The 25,081-nt window shown below is 40.3% G+C and overlaps 2 protein-coding genes across 2 annotated transcripts in view; one reads left to right on the plus strand and one right to left on the minus strand.

Moving 5' to 3' along the window:
- Positions 1 to 1,871: 1,871 nt before the first annotated feature.
- On the minus strand, positions 1,872 to 10,958 carry LOC311245354 (inter-alpha-trypsin inhibitor; the record flags this gene model as incomplete). Its single annotated transcript, XM_084335197.1, has 4 exons — positions 10,874 to 10,958; positions 9,237 to 9,428; positions 7,416 to 7,592; positions 1,872 to 1,954 (listed from the first exon to the last, which is right to left on the minus strand). The coding sequence occupies exons 1-4, from the start codon at positions 10,938 to 10,940 to the stop codon at positions 1,872 to 1,874; spliced, it is 519 nt and encodes a 172-aa protein (XP_084191323.1). The 5' UTR covers positions 10,941 to 10,958.
- A 10,519-nt stretch (positions 10,959 to 21,477) lies between these two features.
- ca12 (carbonic anhydrase XII) overlaps positions 21,478 to 25,081 on the plus strand; it is a 35,753-nt gene continuing 32,149 nt past the window's right edge. Inside the window, exons 1-2 of the mRNA XM_084334383.1 lie at positions 21,478 to 21,594; positions 22,198 to 22,218. Coding sequence (XP_084190509.1) covers positions 21,531 to 21,594; positions 22,198 to 22,218 — 85 coding nt within the window. The 5' untranslated portion in view covers positions 21,478 to 21,530. The remainder of the gene's footprint in view (positions 21,595 to 22,197; positions 22,219 to 25,081) is intronic.

The following is a 25,081-nucleotide window of genomic DNA, read 5'->3' on the forward strand; positions in this document are numbered from 1 at the left end:
CTTCCATTTGTCTATCTATGGCGGATTCATTCAGTCTCATTCAGAAAAAAAATAAAAGTAATTCGGTTGTGGGAGGGATCTGGGGTCACGTGGAGTGTGTTATACGAAATAACAACGTCTAACTTGACTGTTTCAGCCAATCAGAATCAAGAAATGTGCATGCCATTGTATAATAAGTGGTAACTTGACACCCTTAGCTTCAGCATAGCTGAGTAGGTATTGATATGTCTCAACTTGGAAACTTGGAATTATCTGTAAATATCAATTGGTGCTATTTGCATATTCATAGATCCTTGCATTATCAATGAGGGTAAAGGTGTAGAGGTGCATTTCAGTGGTTTATTGAACAATTTGGTGGAAAAAACATTTATGCAAATTGTTGTTCAAATACATCTGGAGGGGTTCTTTAATGTAGCCTCAACAGTTTTTGACTTACAGTATGAAATCGGAAACACAAATAATCAATATGTATGTTTAAATTACACATGGATTGTTAAAGATGCATACACTCTAAATAAAATAAAAAGTAGCACCATTTTAGGTTCCTGTTATGGGTTCCTGTTAGATAACTCATATAGAGGCCCTTAATGTTTCACTTTTGTTATTCCCTGGATTTGTACCCAGGATCTTCAGATGACATAATAAGAAAATAAAGTTCTAACCACAATCTTATACTATCCAATGAAAGAATGAAATGTAGTAAAGATGATCTAATAATGAATGTGTCCACTATTATCACTACATGAGCCAGACTCATGTACAGTATATATGAGACATAGGTCACATATAAAAACAGGTTATAGACCTAACAAACAACATCGATGGAAAAGTGTTTAGTAAAAAAAATAATTGGGGGGAAATTATGCATTATTTTGAGTAGACTTATCTGCGAGTAATCATGTCACTTTGAGTATCTACAATGAAATAGGTTGTCAAAGAATAGCCTAATATTTATTAAATCATACCTTGCTGTATTTTATTATTATAATTTGTTTTACATTTGTCACATTCATTGTCTGGACAAAGTTTCTGTATGCACTTCTTTTAGCTTGCCAATTGACGTATCTCAAGCCCTGCCTTCTTTTCTGTTGCTCAGAAAATAGAGCGGTCTATATATAGGTCAATCAGCTAACAGGACCTTCCTTTCAACTCAATGTCCAAGAGAGAAAATATTTCCCTGCGAACTGGCAAGAGGTCAGTGAAGGAACTAAGTTATTTAACTAACAAGGTTATAAGGGAGAATCAATTTGGAGCTCCTATTTTTTGTATGTGTTGTTGTAGTCATTCATGCTAAAATACACATAAAACTGCATTCAACAGATATAAACGGAGCTGGCCATCTCACCTCATATGTTAAAATAGACCACTGTGTACAGTATTATAAAACTCACTGTCCCCAATCGACCTGTCTCAAACCCCACCCCTTTTTTCTTATCTTGATCCTCCAATCACAACTGGTCTGAGGAGGATAAATAGAAGAGGGCGGAACTTGAGGTAGATCAATTGCAACAATTGTGTTCCGTTTAATTACAAGATTTGTGGCAAAGACGTCCCTTCGCAAGGCCAATAGAAGATGCAGCTGCAACTATGGAAGTGACCATTCAATGACACAGTGATCTATGTCTACGAAATTTCAGTGGGAGTTTCCTGAAGAGGTAATTCTGTCTGGGGCTCTTTGGTTTTCTTTGACGGCTTTTTGGAGCCAGCCCTGGAAAAGACAACATTTGAAAAGAAGCATTATTTCCAATATACAGTAAATAATCTTGAGAACTCAAACAATGAGCTGTGTATTTCCTATTACTTTTTAGTTGCTCCAAATCGTTTTTTGTTCATCTTTCTATAGGAAAACATGAGAAACAGATGATATTGCCTTACCCTGACTGTGCAGACAGAACGACCACAACTATGATGATGATGGCACCAACAACACCAAACACGATTCCACAGATCAGGGCTGTAAAGACAAAAGCGGCAGAGAAAGATTTCACACTCTTGTCCCTTTGTATTGTAGGCTGTTCTCCTCTATGGTACACAACCATTTCCTACTGTATACAGATGTCACTAAAAGTGAATGTGCAGCCAGATAGCTTTCTACTGGACGCATAGAGGAGATGGTATCTGTCTTCTTGTCTGACACTGGAGAAGACACACTGTCAGTGCATTTCCCATAATGTTGGTATGAGCCTAGAAGTATAGCAGCTAATGGCCTATTGGACTAATAAAAAATAGCTTTTGATGTGTTAAGATTCAAATTACTCTTTAATATCCATCTACACATCAAACACTAACAGAATAATGTGAATATGGCAAAAATATATTAAATACATAAAAAAAAAAAAATCATTGTTGGGCCCTCATTATACTGGCACCCAGGGGTGTAGCTCCAGATTCTGGGCCCCATGAAAGAATGTATTTGTAGGCCCCCAGTGAATGCAAGCGCGCGTAAGCGAAAACATTTTTGGCCATTTTTTTATTGATGAAAACGCATAATATGGTTTTTACCTATACATTTGGATCAGCAGTTCAGCACCTGCACTGTTGGTGGGTGAGCCTAGTAAAGGATGTCACATTGCGTTCATCTTCAATGAATGGACCAATGCAATAGTCTACCAAAGCCCCCCCTCTCTCTCTATATATCTCACACACACACACACACACACACACACACACACACACACACACACACACACACACACACACACACACACACACACACACACACACACACACACACACACACACACACACACACACACACACACACACACACACACTTCAGAAACAAACATAGTATCAATGAGAGCATGAATAATACACCTGAGTGATGTCTAGTAAAAAAAAATGTTTTTTTTTGGGGGGCCCCCCCTCAGTGCTGGGCCCTTGGAATCATCCGGCTCCGGGTCCTTTTAATGACGATTTGCCCACCATAGGCCGTATGGTGAAGGCTGAGAAGTGGCTAGAAAACGATTCTCGTTCCCACCTCCCCGAACTACACAATTTTCACTCTGGGTGAAAGATATATTGGTGTAGATTTAGGAACAAAAAGTTCTCCATTGACAAACTAGCCCATATTGCGCAATCATAATTTTAACGTCGGGACTAGATCTTTCCTCGCGAACGGATACTTGGTCAACACAGAGTTTTATTTGACGCAATTGGTGCGAGTTCGGTCACGTATCTGGCGCTCGACCAATAGCAGCTCTCGTTCAATCTCTAGCGGCTCGGGTGTGCATATTTTTGTATATAATATATAGATAGAAGGCCTAATTGTTTCCCGTCAATTGCCCTTTCAGGCGACAAAATCCGTTCAGCGGCTCGAGTTACATGCCGATATGTTCGGCGTGCGCCGAAGCACACTGACTTTCTATTTTTTCAAATACCACTCCCGACGTCCGAGCCTCTACCTCTGTCAATCATTTGGCAATCTCGAAAATTATTGGACAGGGTTGTAACCAGTGATGCCACTAACGCGTTACTAAGTAACACGTTATTGTAATCTGATTACTTTTCCCCGAAAATAGTAATCTAACGCGTTAATCTTTACAAGCCAGTAATCTGATTGCAGTTACTTGTCCAAGTGGCTGTGCGTTACTATTTCGTTACTATCTCATCATAATGCAGGCGGAATGCAGTATTTTCTTTCGTTTTCGACAGTCAAATATACGTTTGGAAAGCTTTTCCTTGTATTGGGGAGTGACGTCACAGCACGCAACCTCGCGTGTTGAGCCATGCTGGTGGGCGCGGCTGTCTGTATTGTTATTATCAGGCTGACCTGCGAGCTAGCAGGGAGACGCTCGCGCTCGTAACGCTTTCTTGCACTGGAAGTTCACTAGTCTACTTAACGTTTGTGTAAGCTAAAAAGCCGGGTGAAAAAAACATTCACTTTGCGGAGGAAACAAAATACTGTCTACCGCATATGGAATATACAGCACAGCACGACCATCGACTTCTACAGGACTGGGAGCTGCACCAGCCAAACAGTATGTTCCACCTTTGAGTTAAACATCTTTTGCATTGCACTATTCATGAACATGGAACACCATACTGCAGTATGTAGACTGACAACACTGCAGTATATATATTCCCTCCCCGCCGTATGTATATTTCCCTCCCACCCACCCACCCCCTCCTAATGTACAGTCCCCTCCCCATCATATGTATATACTCTGTCAGGATCTAGGGGTAACAGTACTGTATATTTGAATACCGCTTATGTCACAAATGTATCAGTACTAAATACCTATATGTCCCTATGCCATAAATGTCATGTATGTCGTGTATGTCATAAATGTCTATATTAATTGAAAATGGGGGACCCTGATGGAAACAAGACAAACGTCTTTCTCAGGTCTGCATCCCCTTAACAATTGTATGTATTGAGCCGTACTGTATTGTACCCATTCTGCAATCTGTTAAATAAAGTTTTCATTCATTCATTCACACAATAATAAATAATAATAACGTAGAACCATATCTGAATGGGGCAGGCCTCAAAGGTAGGCTTCATATCAGCCTACATGTGGTGTTATTGACCATTTATCTTTTGTGAAATCTATAGATCTATAGATAGCAAGATAGGCCTACCTGCCCTATTAGTACATTTTACTCAAACTGAGTACATTTTACTAATTTTTTTTGTCATTCTCATGTTGTGGCAGCAGCAGGGGGGACGACTTCGTAACCTAGTTACTTTCAAAGTAACTAAGTTACTCTGATAATCAAGTAATCAGTAAAGTAACTAAGATTACTTTTTAAAGGAGTAATCAGTAATCAGTAATCAGATTACTTTTACAAGTAATCTGTGGCATCACTGGTTGTAACGACGAATGAGTGTGGCTTTCCAACGTGGGAATTAGCGAATCAGGAATCTAGTTGAAAACTCACGAGGCAAACCAGGAAGAGAATTCTCCGTCGATAGCATTGAAGTCAATGAGGAAATGTTTTTCAGAGCTATTTTCTTTTCAGTTTTTACCAAAACCGCTTCTAAGCACTCATTTCTGAACGGATTTTTATGAAATTTGGACATATACTACGCAAGACTTCAGACTATGGACCCAGTGTGTTTCGTCAGCCATACCAATTTTTCTGGGATATACTACTTCTGATATTGCAACTACTACAGAAATACGTGAGTAACAAGTTGTTCTACAACTCAAGTTCAGACCTATGTTACTCTATTTCATTAGCACTAAAAGTGAATTATCCTTATTATATCATAAACTTCAGAATGTCATCGTTCAAAAGAGACCAGGCTTATGCATGTGCTATAAGTATAAAGTATTCTGGTTTTCAAAAAAAGTATGCAGTCCTCAAAAACGAAAACTAAAATGGCCACTTTTGGGGGTGCAGGTTAAGAGGCTTAGGGGCACTTCACCAAAAAAACTATTCAATTATTTTGCACATAATCTCACACACACCAGAGGGAGCTCAACAAATCATGTTAAACCCAGATTCGGCTCAAACAAGGGACTAAACACGCTTCGCAATTATGCCACATCAATGTGGAACGCCCTACCCAAAGCTGTAAAGGAATGTGAATCCCTATCAAAACCGCTCTTAAAGAGCACCTACGGGAGGCTGCAATTCGAAACTGGCCACCGTAAATGTCCAAACCCCCCCACCCCCACCTCCTCCTAATAGACAGTCTCCTCCCCACCGTATGTATATATTCTCTCCCCACCGTATGTATATTTCTCTCCCACCCACCCACCCCCTCCTAATGTACACAGTCTCCTCCCCACCGTATGTATATATTCTCTCTCCACTGTATGTATATTTCTCTCCCACCCCCTCCTAATGTACAGTCTCCTCCCCATCATATGTATATATTCTCTGTTAGGATCTATGGGTAACAGTACTGTATATTTGCATATCGTATATGTCACAAATGTAACAGTACCTGTATGTCATGTATGTCCCTATGCCATAAATGTCATGATGTCATGTATGTTGTGTATGTCATAAATGTCACTATGAATTGAAAATGGGGGACCCTGATGTAAACAAGACAAACGTCTTTCTCTGGTCTGCATCCCCTTAACAATTGTGTGTATTGAGCCGTACTGTATTGTACCCATTCTGCAATCTGTTAAATAAAGTTTTCATTCATTCATTCATTCATTCATTCATGTTAAGACAAGGTATTGCTATATATAAAATATATATATATATTTTTTTTTTAACAAGGATTCAATGTCCCTCATATGATCACTAGCAACTATATTCAAACTAAATTACTCCCAATAACTGTCAAACTAAATTATTGTGTGCAAAACTGAGTTTTTGGACATGTGAGATTATGTGCAAAATAAATCCCTATTGTTTTTAGGTGAAATGCCCCTTTAAATACATTACTCATGATGATGAAAACATGGATCTGTCTGTATTAAATGTTTTCATCACCAACACTTAAGATATTTGAGCTGAAACACATGGAAAATATTCCAGCAATGGTTCTTTGTCTATTTCGTTAATAACTCCTTACTGTGTTCAGCATGTAAGACTACATACAGTACATTTATCATGTAGCTCTCTGTGTACCCACCGACTGGAGTGTCAGGCTCATCCTCTTCCACAGCCTCTCTGTCATCTTGAAAACAAAACCATTATTAATAAATATAAGCCAGTACAACTTGGCTTTAGGGAAACAATAATGACGATTAGGCTAAGTACCTATAGGGACTCATTAAGAATTATTCAGTATATTAACACACCACTGAAAAATCATCAGTTGCTTTCAGCCTGGTGCCTGAGACCAGCAGTACAGCCGGTGCCAAATCATCGTGGTATGGCACTCACTCTTGTTATTGCTGAATTTTCTATCTACTTACCTCTAATTGTAAAAGTGAATCTGTCAGTTAAATAATATTTGTTCTTACTGCCATACATTATAGCTCAGTCCGACTTCCGAGGTAGTCCCACCTAATCATCATCTGTGTCCCGTGAGGTGAAGTGTTGCCCAACATTCAAATAAGAAGATGATCAGGCTATACTTTATTGTCAGTTTACACAAGGCAATTGAAAGTATTATAGGCCTGTCCCTCCTAGATCCACATAGATCCCTACACATTTCTAGAGAGGTCAGAGCACACCATTGCCCGCAGGAGCAATTCTGGGGCTATGTGCCTTGCTCAAGGGCAGAGCTATACCATTCTTTGTAATACACTCTGTTGTCGGTGCTGGAGTTAAAAAACAGTGACCCTCTGGTTACTAGTTGGCCTCTTCTTCTTCGTCTAAGCAATCCCAGCACCTCCAATATGTCATAATGTATGACATAATAGGTCCTTGTTACATAAATACTGTATACATTGGAGAAATATATAAAAGTATAGTGAACACGATTGCTAAATGATCAGTGTCTCTTTAAAGGATACTGCATTGTCATTGTCAGTATTCTACAGGCGTAGGCCCCTCACCGTGGACACCGTCGCAGCTGGAGTTGCAGCTCTTGTGGTCCAAAAATCTGTTTCCGTTTCCAACACAGCCAGTCCACATGAATTTCTTGCATTTGTCATGAACGGCATCGTAGTGGAAGCGCAGGTGTTGACCCAGGCATTCGCCGTGTTTCATGGGTAGGAGGCAAGCTTTGACCGCTATACGGAGGAATGAAAGGGACGTATTTAACAATAACACTGAAGTGATTCATTCTACAGTACATAAATTAGACAACTCGTCTTCTAGTGATTTAGCATAATATCACGATATCATAATATCATATATCAAATGTTTCCAACGTGCCTGAAATATTCTCTCTCAGATCTTGCTCTGTGCCATGAGCTGTTATGCTTCTTCACCACTTGATGGCATATTCCTATTGCTTGACTTTTATTGTCCTTGTTATACGCCTTACTCAAACAGTGACTTTGTCGACCAACTGATATATTTAATCAGCAAACTGTGTTTCCCTCACACAGTCCATGCAGGGTGATGGCTTCTTAAGGACAACTCATTCAACGTTGGGGGGAGGAAAAGCATAGAAAAATGACTAATCGACAAACAAAGTCTTGGTTTACTTGGACCAAATCAATAGATTAATGGACTAATTAACCTATCTCAAACCCGCCCTCTTTTCTTGATACTCCAATCACAATGTTATTAGGCGTGTATGTGTGGGCATATAGTGGGCATATATATAGTGTATACAGTTAAGTATTCTTAGCTATTTAAAATAGTTGATTATTGTATATTGGATAATTGTATATTGGAGCTTGTGTGTACTAGTCCAAGTCTCTAGTCCTTGTCCGGATTAACTTTATATATTATGATGTAAGTATTATATCTGTCTGTGTATGTGTGGATTACAGTCCTTTGTCCTGTTTACTTGTAATGTCATGTTATGATGTAAGTATTATGTTGCACAGTCACAATGTAAGTTTATTTTGTGGACCCCGGGAAGAATAGCTACTGCAATGGTGTAGCTAATTGGGGATCCTAATAAACTAAACTAAACTAAACTAAACTGTAGCTTCCCTTGGTTTGACAGTTGTGATTGGAGGATCAAGAAAAGAGGGCGGGTTTGAGATAGGTCAGTTGACTGAATTTTAAGGGGCCATCTATAAAAGGTGTTACTGTGACACGTATTTGGTTCATATAAAGCATGGCATTGATACAATAAGGTCATAATGTGCTCCTCTCCAGACGTACAGTAACTCTACCTAAACATTACCTGACTGTATGTATTACCTAATGTGATATAATTATCTTAATTGTTGTATGATCATGTAAAGAATGTCACTATTAATTATGTGCTCATTTTAACTTATGTACTTTTGGTAATGATGATATCGATATGTAATTACCACTTTTAAGTAGAAAAGCCTAACCAGGGACAGCGGTCTAGCCTTGTCTAGAAATCCTACATGCAATGCATCTGTATCTTGTTATTGTAACTTGCTACAAAGTTTTCTTTTGCATTGTCCCTGACAAATAAACAAATTAATAAAATGTTTAGCTTGAAGCAGACCTTGAGAAACCCAGCATTAGACCTAATAATGAGTTGTGATCGAGGAAGCTCCCTTTCATAGTAATTGACTCCTGAAGGCCCTAAAACTCTGCTTCAAGTCCTCCATTCCTCCATTCCAAAGTCCTCTGATTATAGCAATAATAAAGGGCATATCTGCCAGGATTTCTTTAGCTCCCGTGCATCCTCTTTTAGCCTGAATTTTATGCAAAACTTTTTGAACAATGAAATATAACACTTCATCTTATATTTAAAAGTGTCAAAAAGGTCATCTCACCGTCCACAGGGTAGACTTCCTCCGACCTGGCCGAGCAGTTCCTCATACAGTCCCTGTCGTTTATGAAACGATTGTCATTTCCTTCTTCCCCGTAGAATCTAAAAGGATAACACGCGTCTTTCACCGCATCGTAATATATAAGTATATATAGGTTTGAGCCAGTGCCTTCGACGGGGGGCAACTTACAGAACTCTGTTGGATGACAAGAAAACAAATAGAAAAGTAGTTGGTATTAATTACTGGATGTTTAAAGGCGTTATTCTACTCTGCAAACAGTACTAATGTCAATGTGGGAGAAACACCAGCAGATATTTCAGTTTGCATGGCTAATGTTTAACTAAACCCCATCACCAGAGAGATCCACTCCTTCTTTTTATGAGTGCAATAAAATGTGTCATTTAGGTCCGTGGTTAGTTTTGACCACTCCCTGCCCTTAATAGATTTCACAGTAGGAGTAGTGGGTTCAAACTGTCTCTCTAACAGAAAAAGATGAAGACGTTTTGGAGGGAAACTAGTCGAGGCTAACCTTTTTGGTATAGCGACTAGAAGCTGAGATGAAGTCTCAGGGTGAGACACTGAACACACTGAACCCTGGATATAGGGTTCCCTTGGAAAATGACCCAATAAAATAAAACAACTAATCATATCCGACTGCGACTGCAGCCGATGTATTTTGTCTTGTGCAGAAGCCATGGTGGCGGCCGAGCGGAGGACACACTGTTTATGCACTCTATAGGATGTGTAGTCGGCTCGACGTAACTAAACACACATTGTCATGTCATGTGTTTAAAACACCACAGTCTCGGAAATGCTCTGAAAACCCCTGAGTTAGAGCAACACGTTCGACTCAGTCAGCAGTGATCTCAGTGGTGAGGAGCCACCAGACAGGGATAATGGAGTCTACATATACAGCAGCACAATCATTAACAATAAGTGTAAATAACATTTCCAGCATAACATTTACACCATTCCGTTATTCCATTTTGTCATGTCTACACTATCCAGAGACAGTCATTGTTGGCTTTAGGTGCAAGTCATAACATGAGAATGGTCATTTAAAAGAAAGTTAGAAACCCTTAATGGTTTCCTAACCCAGTATGACGGAGATGTGACCCAGATATACATAACGGACAACAATCCCCAAAACCTCAAGGATCACTCATATGACGGTTACATTCATGTTAATTTCTCAGTTAATCCCACAAAATGGACTGATACTATTAACTTAGACAATGATTGTATATATTATAATGCATGACAATATAATATAATATGACATTATACAAATATAAATGTAATTTTAATCTGTTACTGTACAAGACTGAAACCGCCAACTGTGAAGCCACCGTCATCAGAGTGATAATGAGGTCATAAAAAGGTTTTGAAAGAGAAGCTTTGTCACGTTGCTTTGGTTTCAATGACACTGAAATGTTAGAATCTGCATATTTTTTATTTAATGAAAGGCGTTGAAGATATGCTCAATATTACAATGATATAGCAGGCTAACACAAGATAAAAAGTCCAGCCCTTTTATTAATAACGTAGCCTATTCTGAAGACAAATTTTATGTCTAGAAACTGACCTATAGCTTTGATGAAACAGAATTTCATTCAGAAGAAATAAACGGTTGCATGTACCTGGGAATTGAGAATGACAAATGTAGAACGTTGCAAAAGCAACTCCAACAACTAGAAGATGTTTCATCTCGCCTCTGCTCTCTTGGCTCTCTGTCCCGGAGTGAAGGAAGTGTTGTGAGACTAATGGCAGTGGGTTGGTCGTTGTCATTATTAACCTTTGGACCCGTGTTTTTCCTCATATCACTCGCTTGGTGTGAATCTCACTTGAAGCCAAAATAAACTATGGGGATTGGTATCATCGGGATGTCGATAGGCAGCAATAGGTTTCTATAATATAATAGATTGTTTACATTATTATGGGTTAAAGGAACATGGCAACATTATGGGAAACTGTCTTCTCCAGAGTCAGACGAGAAGATGGATACCAATTTAGACGTTGACTGCCTCTTCCGGAGTTTTAGCCCGGCTAGCCGCTATGCATCCACTTCCATTCATTGTGCTGAGCTAGGCTAGCATCCGTCCAGATCGCTTTCTACTAGAAAATTGTACATTTGTGTCTGACTCTGGAGAAGACGGTAAGTGTATTTCCCATAATGTTGGCCTGTTCCTTTAAGCAGATGTATTAGCTCCTTGTATGGAGCAAATAATGTGTGAGAATATCTTACACATGCTGAATCCTATTATACAACTGTATTCATGTCATCATATCCCAGATTTTAGGATTACAAAACGGGCATCATTTAAGCCCCTGGACATTCAGGCCTCCAGATTCTGATATGACCTACTGTATATGACCTCAGCTGCACAGCGACACAGTGGGGCAGACACTGGTCAGTATGTTAAAGAACTAGTTAGATAGGGTTCTACGCCGTTTCTTGAAGCATGTTGAAACACAATGCAACAAAACGCTAAGTACGTTGAGCAATTTAAGTCTACAATTGCAAATCTGGCAGAGGCCTCCCGCATAGCTTCCATGTTTTCATATTGTGTCAAAGTCAGATGAGCGACTTGAGGAAGTTCACATCCTATCCGGTTATTTCTTCACTTGGGCTATTCGCTTTTCAAAAGAACAAATACCACAACATTAGAGATGAACTTTTAGTATTTGATTATCCTTGTCATGAGCCAAGGTAGTATGGTCCTCTAGAGTCCAGTGGTTCTCAACTGGTCTAGCCTCGGGACCCAACATTTTCCTTAGTCATTAAGTCGCGACCCACAATTTTGAACCACTATGATTTATGTAAAAATGAAAAAATTGCAGTAATACGCAATCTTTCAAAACATGAAATAAACACAAAAAAGTGCAACAAAAGTGCAACTATTGCTAAAAACCCAATGAAATAAAATAATAATAAATAATTATGCTTCTTAGCAGACTTCTTAGCTTAACATAACAGGGAAGTAATGGGATAACTGGGGATGTTGTTTGCTCCTGACAAGAGTCTCAAAGTCTGGGGTGATGGTAGACAAAGCAACTCTGAGGTCATGCTCAATGTCCAATCTGTTCCTCCGCTTTGTCTTCAGCTGGACCAGAGCTGAGAAGCCACTTTCACAAAGATAAGTAGTGAAAAAAAAATAATATAAAAAAATTGATTTCTTTTGTTTTTTAACTTTATTTTTTTTATTTTTACGACCCACTCAAAATGGCCCTGCGACCCACCAGTTGAGAAACACTGCTCTAGACACAATACAAAGATATCCAACATGTCTTCATCTTACAAATCCCCTTTTCACAAGATTTCAAGATTCAAGATTTTGTTTAATAATTTCCTTGTGTACTTCCAATGCATCAAAAAAGAAATACTGTTCCTCCCAGCCCAGAGCAGTGCAACAAAAAAGGTTAAAATATGGAACGAGTTGCCTCCCCACATAAGGCTGGCCCCAATGCTCCCAATGTTTAAATCCCATCTAAAAACACATCTGTTCTCCCTAGAATTTTAAGAAATGTACAGTATGCTGCCGTAATCTGTTTGTAGTTCTGTGTACATTGTATTGTGATTAGTCTATGTGTTTTTTTACTGTATTGATTGATTGTGAAGCACTTTGGTCAACTTTGTTATTACGTGCCATATAAATAAAGTTGGATTGGATTGGATTGGATATGCATATAGAATATAGAATATTCAATCTCAAAATAGATTGTCTCACAACATCTGTTGCCGAACCCTTACGAGTGTTCAATGATATCGTCCTCCAGGGTCCAGCACTCCTCAAACCCTGTGCAGCTAATACAGAAGATGCCAACCTGAAACCGAGAATGAAAATAGCAAGTCTCATCACCCAATGTCAGAAGTACAAGATATTGTTCTTCCTACTAATCTTTGTCAAGATGTCTTCACCTATGATGTTGACAATCTAGATGGGTAGAGCAAAGGGAACTACTCACAGAACGAGTGCTACAAATCATCTCTCATGACCATCTAGGACTTGAGCGTCCTCCTATAAAAGTTGACACTGAAGATTCATCCACACCCAAACTTCCAGACACATATACAATTGTTAAGCCAGCGGAACTCAATGAATATATAATATAATATAATATAGATATATTGGCACCCAGAAGTGGCACTGATCCTGTGCAACCATTGCATGATCTTGTGCGTGGAGCCAAAGTGAAAGATGAGAGTTGGTTGATGCATGGGAAAAGAGTTCTCGATCAGGAGACATAGGTGAAGATGATGTTATTACATGGTCAGGTTATAACTCGCAGCTTATGAATGATGACACAGTGAAACCTCGTGCAGAGATAGGAGTGTACCCCTTATTCCCAGATAAAGCAGCATCTGCATCCATGACGAAGCATGCAATGGAGCTAGCACAGAAAGAACAGTAAGAAGCATTTTGTATAAAAGTATTCTGTACTTCTGTATGACAACTATTAAAGAAACTTGAAACTTGAAAGGCACATCATTCCTGAATCCTGGCCAGATTGCTGTCCTTGGTGCTGATCAACCATTGTATGCTATAGCCAAGCAGCTCCAATGGCAATATCCTGCGACACTTGGTGAAGATAAGTTGGTCGTAATGATGGGAGCATTGCATATCGAAGACAAAGCTCACCTTATGGCGGGCAAGCTGCTCCGCGATTCAGGTTGGACCACCGTCCTTACCCATGCACAGGTCTTGACTACAGAACGAGCTCAGTCTGCCCTCAATGAGCACCATATCAAACGCACACGTTATGTTCATCAAGTCACTCTCATGTCCCTTCATATTCTCAAGCAGAAGGCATACTCTGCTTATTGTGTGGATGTTCTGGGCCCATCTGAAACATTCAAAAGGTGGGACAAACAATCTCAAGCGGAGTTTCCACAGTTCAAATACTGGTCTACCATCATGGAGCTAGAGTTACTGTTCTGTCGATTCGTTCGGTCACTCCGAGAAGGACACTTCAAGCTGTACATTCAAGTGTGTGATGAGCTCTGTGCTTGGTTTCACATGATGGATCACACAAACTACGCTCGCTGGTTACCCGTCAATGTTCGAGACATGTTTGAGCTGCCTGAAAAAAATCCTGCCATTTATGACGAGTTCATGAAGGGGAAATTCGTAGTGCAGCGGTCAGAACGTAAGTTCAGCTTGATTGCAAAAGATCAATCCCATGAGCAATCAAACAAAATTCTGCAGTCCTGTGGTGGAGCAGCTAGACTCTATGAAAGCCCTGAAGCCCTCACACTCTTCATGCTTGCAGGGCCTGACTGCACAAGGTTGGTGAGGTGCAAGAGTTTGAAGCTGTGTATAACAGCAGCACATCATCGTCAACATCTCATCACAAAGAGGCAAATAGCTTGCAGGTCATGTTCAGGAAAGATGTCAAATCCTTCAGAGTTTATGGAGACCCACAGAAATCCATTTCTACCAAATAATTACCTTGTAGCACTCAACACACAAGACATTATGGAAACAGCAGTGGCTGAATCACTTGCAAGGGTTCACGAAGTTGGCATGAATGAATGAATGAATGAATGAATGAATGAATGAATGAATGAATGAATGAATGAATGAATGAATGAATGAATGAATGAATGAATGAATGAAAACTTTATTTAACAGATTGCAGAATGGGTACAATACAGTACGGCTCAATACATACAATTGTTAAGGGGATGCAGACCTGAGAAAGACGTTTGTCTTGTTTCCATCAGGGTCCCCCATTTTCAATTCATATAGACATTTATGACATACACAACATACATGACATTTATGGCATAGGGACATATTTAGTACTGATACATTTGTGACATAAACGGTATTCAAATATACAGTACTGTTACCCCTAGATCCTGACAGAGTATATACATATGATGGGGAGAGGACTGTACATTAGGAGGGGGTGGGTGGGTGGGAGAGAAATATACATACGGCGGGGAGGGAATATATACATGCGGTGGGGAGGAGACTGTCTATTAGGAGGTGGTGGGGGTTTTGGGCATTTTTACGGTGGCCAGTTTCGAATTGCAGCCTCCCGTAGGTGCTCTTTAAGAGCGGTTTTGAATGTGGGCAGGGATTCACATTCCTTTACAGCTTTGGGTAGGGCGTTCCACATTGTTGTGGCATAATTGCGAAACGTGTTTAGTCCCTTGTTTGAGCCGAATCTGGGTTTAACATGATTTGTTGAGCTTCCTCTGGTGTAGTGGTTGTGGTATTCACTGACCTTTGGGAAGTATTTTGACATGTACATGGGCACCCCGGTCGTATAGTGTATCTTGTAGACCAGGCCCATTGCAAGTTGCTGTACTCTGTTGTCTACTCTAAGCCATCCTAGGTTGTCAAAGTGGGCAGGGGTGAGGTGGGTTCTGGGGTTCACATATTGAGGTGCAATGGACTCCAGCTTTGCAGCGCCCTCTACATGACTTTTTGCAGCCGCAGTGGAGGAGAATGGTGCAGGCTATGCCCTTTTACTGGAACCAGGCGACCTCTGTCCAGCAAAATATCCCAGAGTTCAGTACATGGTGGTACAGAGCTGGTACTGGGACTCCACAACCAAGACTTGGGAACCTTACTGGACTCATCTTGCAGAGGCCAGTAAAGCCTGCACCATTCTCCTCCACTGCGGCTGCAAAAAGTCATGTAGAGGGCGCTGCAAAGCTGGAGTCCATTGCACCTCAATATGTGGCTGTGAGGTTGCCTGTACCAACAATGAGGGTCGAGACTACAATGAGATGACAATAAGTAATCTGGTTGTGTGATTATGATATAAAAATCGTCACCTACAGCTTCTATCCACAATCACTCACCCCATGGTAAATAAAAAGGACTGAGCACATCCATCCCCATAAACTTATATCTATAGACTGAGCACCTTGATGTGGTATGTGGATTGTCATTTTTGGCTAATGTAGGGTATGATTCTGTATTGTTTGTGTATTGTGCAGTATTTATTGTTGTTCTGTCATGTTTTCGCCTTTGTTGTTGTTACGCCTGACAACCAATTGTTGTTTAGGTTTATTTGACATTATAAATATTGCCTGGCAATCAACGTGTCTGATTCGGATTCTGATTTAATTATATGTTATATAGAATTTCACTTTTATAGACAAAAAAAAACAAAAGTTCTGGTAAAACTCACTTTCGGGTAGTCGCCATCTTGGAAATATGCAAATTAGGGTCCCAGACACACCCAATTGTAAAGATAAGCATTCCAATGCGTTTCTAATAGTCAAAAGACATAAAATAGACACCAAGTTTGTATTTCTAGTTAATTTGGTTCAAAAGTTATAGCCAAGACCTTTTTCGGACAGCAGCCATATTGATTTGGCCACCAGGGTGGCCCCGGGGTCGCCGGCTCGGGCACCCTGGCTGAATCAATTGAGCATACTCTGGGCTACATCTGGGCCAAATTTGGTGCTTTTGCACAAATTTGCACGAAAATATCCCTAAGGCCCCCAACTACATGTATAATAATGCTGTATATACCATATATGTTTATATTTGCTGTACTGTGTATATATATATGTATCCACATCACCTGTATATAATCATTTTTACATACCTGTAGACACTATATCTGTACACATCCTTTACCTACTCTTACTAGTTATACTGCTGGCTCTTACTATTTAATATCAAGTTTAATCACCTGTATATTACTATTGCACTTTAGTGTTACATTTGCACTCTGGTTAGATGCCAAACTTATTTTGTTGTACTGTACTTGTGCTGTATAATGACAATACATTTGAATCTAATCTAATCTAATCAAAACATTTTCATTTAAAATGTTGACAGCTCTAAATGGGAACATTTTTGTTTTGTCACTTTTATATTGAAAACAATGGTACTGTAGGATATCACACAGTTCATGATGAGCAGGATAATAAGCCATTAAGCAGTAGTTAACTTACTTGTGGGAATGTCGCCACCATGTGGTGAAATAAATCTAAACATCACCTTGTAAAACATTGGAATTTTTTTTTCACTTTAGGAGGCATATCTTGGCCTACATCAAACGTGACAAATGTTTGTCCTATTTAATAGGACAAACTTGACATGTTTGTCCTATTTAAGACAAACATTTGACAAGTTTGATGTAGGCTGGACAAGATATGCCTCCTAAAGTGTGTAAAAAGGTGCGCGCGTCTTAAAAAGGTGCTGCCGAATTTCTATCAGCATGTGACCTGTCCCACCAGAGGCGAGAACATATTAGACCATGTATACTCGCAATTTAAGAATGGGTACAAGTCACAGGCTCTTAGTCCATTCGGTAAAAGCGATCACGCTGCAATTTTTCTTTTGCCTAAGTACAAACAGTGTCTCAAGCGAACGCCGGTGGTCTCGCGAGAGGTTAAACGTTGGACCGTGACGTCAGTAGAGTCACTCCAAGCAGTGCTGGGAAGCACAGAATGGAGTGTACTCCGTGATAACACAGCCAATATTAACGAATACACCGAAACGGTGATTGACTATGTCTGTACTCAGGTAGAAGTAATAATCCCCACCACCAAAATTAATATCTACCCAAACCAAAAGCCCTGGGTAGACAAATCCGTCCGTGAGGCTCTGAAAGTGCGCACATCAGCATACAACACCGGGCTGGTGACAGGCAACATGGAAGAACACAAGATGGCAAGATACAACGTCAGGAGAGCAGTAATAGAGGCAAAACGGCGTTACAGGGATAAAGTTGAACTTCAGTTTGAACAGGCTGACTCTAGAGGCATGTGGCAGGGCCTCAGAACAATGACAGACTACAAAGGAACCCCCCTCAAACTGAACAGTGACATCTCCTTAGCAAATGATCTCAACTCCTTCTATGCGAGGTTTGAGGCTGTGAATAACAACACCAGCCTACAAACCACGGCAATGGGGGGGGGGGGGTCTGCTGATGGAGACTCAGTGTTCAGGGTAACAGAGCATGAGGTGAGACGGATCTTTAAAAAAGTGGATATCAGGAAGGCAGCAGGACCGGACGGCATCCCCGGCCGCGTCCTAAAAGTCTGTGCCGACCAACTGGCCCCGGTATTCACTGACATCTTCAACCTGTCCTTGGAACAGGCCGTCATCCCCACCTGTCTGAAGAAGTCCACCATCATCCCTGTACCCAAAAAATCTACGCCCGCTTGCCTCAACGACTACCGCCCTGTAGCCCTCACCTCCATAGCCATGAAGTGCTTTGAGAAGCTAGTGAAGGGCTACATCTGTTCCTCCCTCCCCATCAACCTGGACCCTCTGCAATTTGCATATCGCCCCAACAGGTCCACGGAGGACGCCATAGCCCATGTGCTGCACACAGCAGCATCACATCTGGACAAGAGGAAGGGGAACTATGTGAGAATGCTGTTCATCGACTACAGCTCAGCATTCAATACCATAGTCCCCTCCAAACTCATAGCCAAGCTCAGGGACCTGGGCTTGAACTATGACCTGTGCCAGTGGGTCCTGGACTTCCTGACGGGCAGACCCCAGGTGGTAAGAGCCGGCAACTGCACCTCCTCATCCATCACGCTCAACATAGGGGCCCCCCAGGGCTGTGTTCTGAGCCCCCTCCTCTACTCCCTGTACACACATGACTGCGTAGCACAGCGGAACAACAACACCATCATCAAATTTGCTGATGACACAGTAGTGGTGGGCCTGATCTCTGCCAACGACGAAAGGGCCTACCTGGAAGAGGTAGAGAACCTGTCACAGTGGTGTCAGGAGAACTGCCTCTCCCTGAACGTCAGCAAAACAAAAGAGATGATTGTGGACTTCAGGAGGTCGGGGGTCAAGGACTACAGCCCCCTCAGCATCGACGGGGCACCAGTTGAGAGAGTGAACAGTTTCAAGTACCTCGGAGCCCACATATCCGAGGACTTGACATGGACCACACACATTGACAGTGTTGTGAAGAAGGCACGACAACGCCTCTACTTCCTCAGGCGCCTAAGGAAGTTCCAAGTCAGTCAGAAGATCCTTAGGAACTTCTACTCATGTACAATAGAGAGCATCCTGACCGGCAACATCACCTCCTGGTTTGGGAATAGCACTGCACAAGACCGTAGCAGACTACAAAGAGTGACACGTTCAGCCGAACGCACAATTAGAGGGGGGCTTCCCACCCTCCAGAACATTTACAACAAGCGGTGCAAGGGGAAGGCTAAGAGAATTATTAAGGACTCGAGCCACCCGAACAACTGCCTCTTTGAACTGCTGCCGTCAGGCAAGCGATACCGGAGTCTTATGGCGAGCACAGAAAGACTCAGAAGGAGCTTCTATCCCCAGGCCATCAGGCTGCTAAACGAACAATAATCGCTAAACGAACAATAATCACTATGCAACAACCATCAAATGCACACAGCACACACACCCACACGCACACACACACTCACTCAAACAAACAACACACTGCAGCACCCACTCTCCACACTTTAGATCACACAAACACACTTACACTTTATATTTATTGATAAAGGATTTGCACTACAACTCGTACACCTACTGTGAATTGTACCTAAACTGCACCTTGTCCATTTATGCCTTGCACTATATAGTATTGTATATTAGTACACTGCACAGTATTGTATATTGTATGGTAACTACGTCTACGAACATTGTACATATGTCTAAACTGAACACTGTGACCTCTTTTTTTTCTTCTAATTTTTACTATGTTTTTATTTCATACTTATCTTGTCATGCACAGTCTCTGGAGCGCAACAGTAAGAAGCATTTTGTACAAAAGTATTCTGTACTTCTGTATGACAACTATTAAAGAAACTTGAAACTTGAAACTAAACGGAAGTACAGGAAGTACAGGAGGCTACAGGCTTTCCGGTTTCGACAAAAAAATTATAGAAACGTCTGAAGTGCACAATATTTCCTCATTTAAGCCACTGCAACGGCTTTGCCTGAAGAATTTACTACATGACCGGGACGTTCTAGCTTGTTTGCCGACAGGATTCGGGAAAAGTTTGGTCCGTTCGGAGGCAGCTTCCAGGGGAAGTACATACACCGGAAATTCTACCCCATACACACTTTCAGCCGTAGTTCTTTACCAGGCTTTATCTCACGGAGGAGATAAAACTGGGAACGAGGTTAAGTTTGATGTAAATCATACAATGCATTCACGTCGCTTCCTGTTTACCTTAAAATTCGAATTCAAATTCATCTGGGGACATAATATATTATAGTTTGGCTTAAAAACCCATTTAAAGACTTTGGTCTCTAAATGCCTGACTGTATGACGGATCATGAAATACACTTGTTTAAAAATATATAGGCCTATATATATTTTTTCATTAGGTCACCAAAAGTGATGGATATTGCTCTGGGAATCATGAATGTGCACAGCAGATTTGAAAAGATTTGAATAAAAACGATTGGAGATCACGTTCACACCCAAGATCTGTTGGATGAATAAACAATAACTATTACAATTAGTCTACTATACTAACCAACTACTTGCTATTACTACTTCCACTACTACCATTATACTACTACTATTACTATTATTATTATTATTATTATTATTATTATTATTATTATTATTATTATTATTATTATTATTATTATTATTATTATTATTATTATTATTATTATTATTATTATTATTATTATTATTATGGTGGTGGTGGTGGTGAGGATGATGATGACAATAACAACATAATGAAAAAATAATAATAAAGTGATATTTTTGTGTATTGGTAAATCACTTGTTTTAGGAAAGAGGCGGGGCTACCAATTATCATAATCATCATCAATAGTCTACTTGTCCAGTGTGTAAAAATACCTTAATAAAGAAGTGTAAAAAAGGAATAGCAGGAGAAAAAACTGAGACAATTCTACTACATGTTATACAAACTCTTTGCCATGCATTTCTTTGGAGGCTTAATTGTTCTGGAGATGATAAAAGGGAAGGGACGCGTGTCACTCACGCGTTGTCACAGCCTGCGGTCTCTCCACCTGCCTGCACGTGTAGACTCGCGCGGCGCTCAAGATTTCCCGCGCCCTGCAGCGGCAGGTGACATACGTACTAGTTACGTAGGTGTTGAGGTTGAGTCTCTAATGAGTTTTCACTTAACTTTCAGTCGCTTCGCAAGGGATGAGGTCGCGCTTTGTTAACTGTCACTTTTCGGCCAGGAGGCTGATTTGTTATGGCTATGACGTCAGCGTGCGAGCTACAATGAAGGTGGCACGGTCGTTGACTATAAAAGCCGGGTTTGAACACTGGTGCGCGGCTTCAAGTTCTGCTCTAGTAGTGTGTGTAGGATTCATAGAGGTCTGAAGAGGTCTAAAGATGCAGATCCAGAACCTCATGCCGATTCTCATCCTCCAATTGACTTTCTTTGCAGTCTTGTATGGTAAGTACTAAGTAGAGCTCTTTGTAAAATATGAATCAGGTTGGACTTATTGCCTACTTATTAATTAAAGCTCACAGGAAAAACTATAGGCTGCTGTATGATGTTACCCAAAATGCATAGGCTTAATACCTGAAATGAAAAACAATACGATTCATATACTTGAATTGACATAGCCTGATTATTACACATTCACATTATCAGTCACAGTTCTACAGAGATGAGATGCTCTGTGGCAGGTGTCTCATCAGACTCATTCATTCATATAGCTGTTGCATTGAGATGAATGAAAGAGTGGGTGATTTGATATATGAATAATTAACTGAAGTACATTTCTTTTAAGAAATAGCCAGAGTTGCTTTGCTGTTATAAGTCATTATCCTGAATCTAAATGATGATGCTATGATGAGGATGTTGATGATGGTTAGTTGTAACTCAGAGTCTGTTTATCTTGCACAGCATGCTAAAAGCTGTTTTGAAAGATAAACAAAGCTATCGCTCTCTCAACTCAGCCCATTTGTTGAGACATAAGCTCAAGTTTGATATCAAATTCAAATTAAATCTTTTTGCACAAACAAACAATAGATTTTTCTCTGTTTGTTTCAGCTGCCAAATGGACATACAATGGTAAGTAAGATTATTCTTTGCCTCATCATTTGATATTATGCATTATTATTATTATTTGGACATCTACTCCCCCCCCCCCCCCCTGTTTGCTTGGGATGTCTTGTGGATGGTAAATCTAAATAGTATTGTACTCCCAAAATCAACTGTAACAAGTAGAGCATTGAGTCCTCTTTGATCATTGTCCTGCTCCTCTGATAGCACAACCGAGGCATGCCTGCTGTATTCTCAGATGCACTACTGAAACGTTTTAATCACCAACGCTTCCTGTTAGAACAGATCACCATACAGCCTGGCAAATACCATAACATACCATACCATAACACCGTCAAATATAAACTGTTCTTGGATTGAAAGAGAAAGCGCATTTTGAACTGTCTTCGACCCTTAAAGCATGACAGGACTGAAAGCGATCACCAACCCCTCCGTCACCTCGTTTTAACACAGCGCTGCAAGGAGCTCTGCAATTACATTTCAAGAGCTTGGCTTATGCCTAAGGTCTGAGAAGAGGCTACAGCACTGGAGCCATCACCATCACGCACACGGACTGAGCTTGCAGAGTGACCTCCATGTCAGTGTGTCACTGCATGCCTCTTAGAAGTCTGTTACATTTAGAGACTGAATATTAAAATGAAAGGGTTCTGAACTCTGGACCCCAAGCCCTCATACCTACTTACCAGGGAGGTTGTGGATCAGTCCTTTCTCAGTCCATGCTGTCCTTCATACCTCACTGCCACAGCTCTGGCTAGTCAGCTACAAATACACACTGAAACGTACTCCGCACTGTGTCCAAAGTAGCTTTTAGCATTTATTTCAGGGCTTGTAAAAACTTGGAGCGTGGAGCGTTGACATGTCTATTTCAGTCAGAATTCTCTTCCCCTTTCTCTCCTTTTTATTTATTTATTTATTTTCAAATGATGTGTCCATGGGATCACAACAACAATAACAACAACATTCTTTGAGCTAGCTTCAGGCTACACTCTCATAGTGGAACACTTTGACGAAGAAACATTAAACCCCAGACGCTATTTTGCAAGGTGTGCTTTGGCTTACCTCCCTATGTGATTGTGATTGGTTTGAGAAATACAAACAACCCAGAGCATTTCTTTCAATGCAATGGTAATGGGTTCTGGCAGACATTTCTCCTGCGCTCGCTGGCATAGTGCTCAATCGCAGGGTGGGGAAGGTCTGGCAATGCGAGACAAATCCTGACACGAAGAGTCCATAGAGCACATTGAGGTACAATAAACCTTTGCTGTGTGAGGAGAATTATCTCGTTTTTATGCACAGTAATTTGCAGTCAAATAATTACAATGGAAGAAAATGATACTTGCTATATTTGAAGAGTAAATAATACACACAGAGCTTTTAGAAAAGTGAGGAATACAATTATTGCTTAATGAATTTATAATTAAAATAATGTTGGCAGGTCCAAAATTAATGTTGTTGTTTACATGTTGCGTGCATGCATCCCCTCCCTACTTTCCATTTCCCCACATGGAATGCACTTTATTGGATAAATGGCATGCTAGTCTCTAGTGTGACATCTAGTGGCTGAATGTTATATATAGCACCTTTAAAACAACTCTATGTACAATGTTATTTATCCCCCACCCTCCTGCCATTCAAGATAGAAAAAAAAACGTGTGGTAAATTTTTTTTCAAATGATGAAAAGTAAAATAAGACAGAAATGTCAGAAATTGTACAATACAATACAAGACAATACATTACAAGACTGTGTAGTAGTGCATAATAACGTCAACGAAACAAGACAAGGACATGCATCCAGCAGAAGTGCTTTGATCACTGATATAAATGGAGTGACTGGAATGAAATAATTATATTTGAGAGATTTAGTTTATTAGATTCAAATGTATTGTCATTATACAGGACAATATACAAGTACAGTACAACAAAAATAAGTTTGGCATCATATTCCATATGTGTTGCGCTTCCAAACGTGTAAGGAAATCTCGGCATGGAGTTTGATAGCCCGTTGGTCGTAAATTTGACCTCAGATATGATAGTAGAAACAAAAAATCGGCAGTGTTGCTCACGTCTGGCAGGGAGATGAGGCCGATTTAGCTTCTGAGTAAGAGAACAATGATGAGAAAGAGAGTTGTCATCACCACCACTAATGAAAGGAGTGTCACGATGATAGAGAGTGTTTAAGGTTTTTGGTGTTGTGTGGGCAGCATGGAACGAGTGGCGTTACGACAGAGATGAGCATGTGTGGTTTTTGGTGTTGTGTGGGCAGCATGCATGCAAATTACATCTCTGTCTGGGAGACATAAACGTAGGTTATACAGTAGTTGTTTCCTGACCTCAGTTGTAAAACATCCATTATTCCTGTAGTGTAGTTTTCAATTTCTATTTATAACAAAAAAGCATTTATAATGTTGAACCCTCTCAATTCTGGCTCCATTCAGGGTGAAGATGTGCTTATTGACTGTGTCAGTGTTAAGTGCTCTAGAAAAAAGCACAAATAAATTTTGATGAGTGATTTTTCCATAGTGTCAAAAACCCATTTGTAAATTATCTAAGGCCTGCTTTATTGTGATAGGAATAGATTATCATATCATCGGCATAAAGATGGTATTTAAAATCTTTGATATGTAAGCCAATATTGTTGATAAAAAATAGTAAAGAGAAGTGGACCCAAAATTGGACCCTGTGGAATACCCCTTGTTATATTTAGAGATTGTTTAAATTATGCATTAACTGAGATGTATTGACCATATTCACACAGTGGCCATTTTGCTCTTATGTCATGCCCAGGATGGGATTCCTTTCCTGAGTGTGACATAAAAGCAAAATGGCATGCTGTTTCAATATGGTCAATTGGGTTCTGACTTGTAGATTGAT

The sequence above is a fragment of the Notolepis coatsorum genome (assembly GCF_963971535.1).
Source record: "Notolepis coatsorum genome assembly, chromosome: 18".
In the NCBI taxonomy this organism is placed as follows: Eukaryota; Metazoa; Chordata; class Actinopteri; order Aulopiformes; family Paralepididae; genus Notolepis; species Notolepis coatsorum.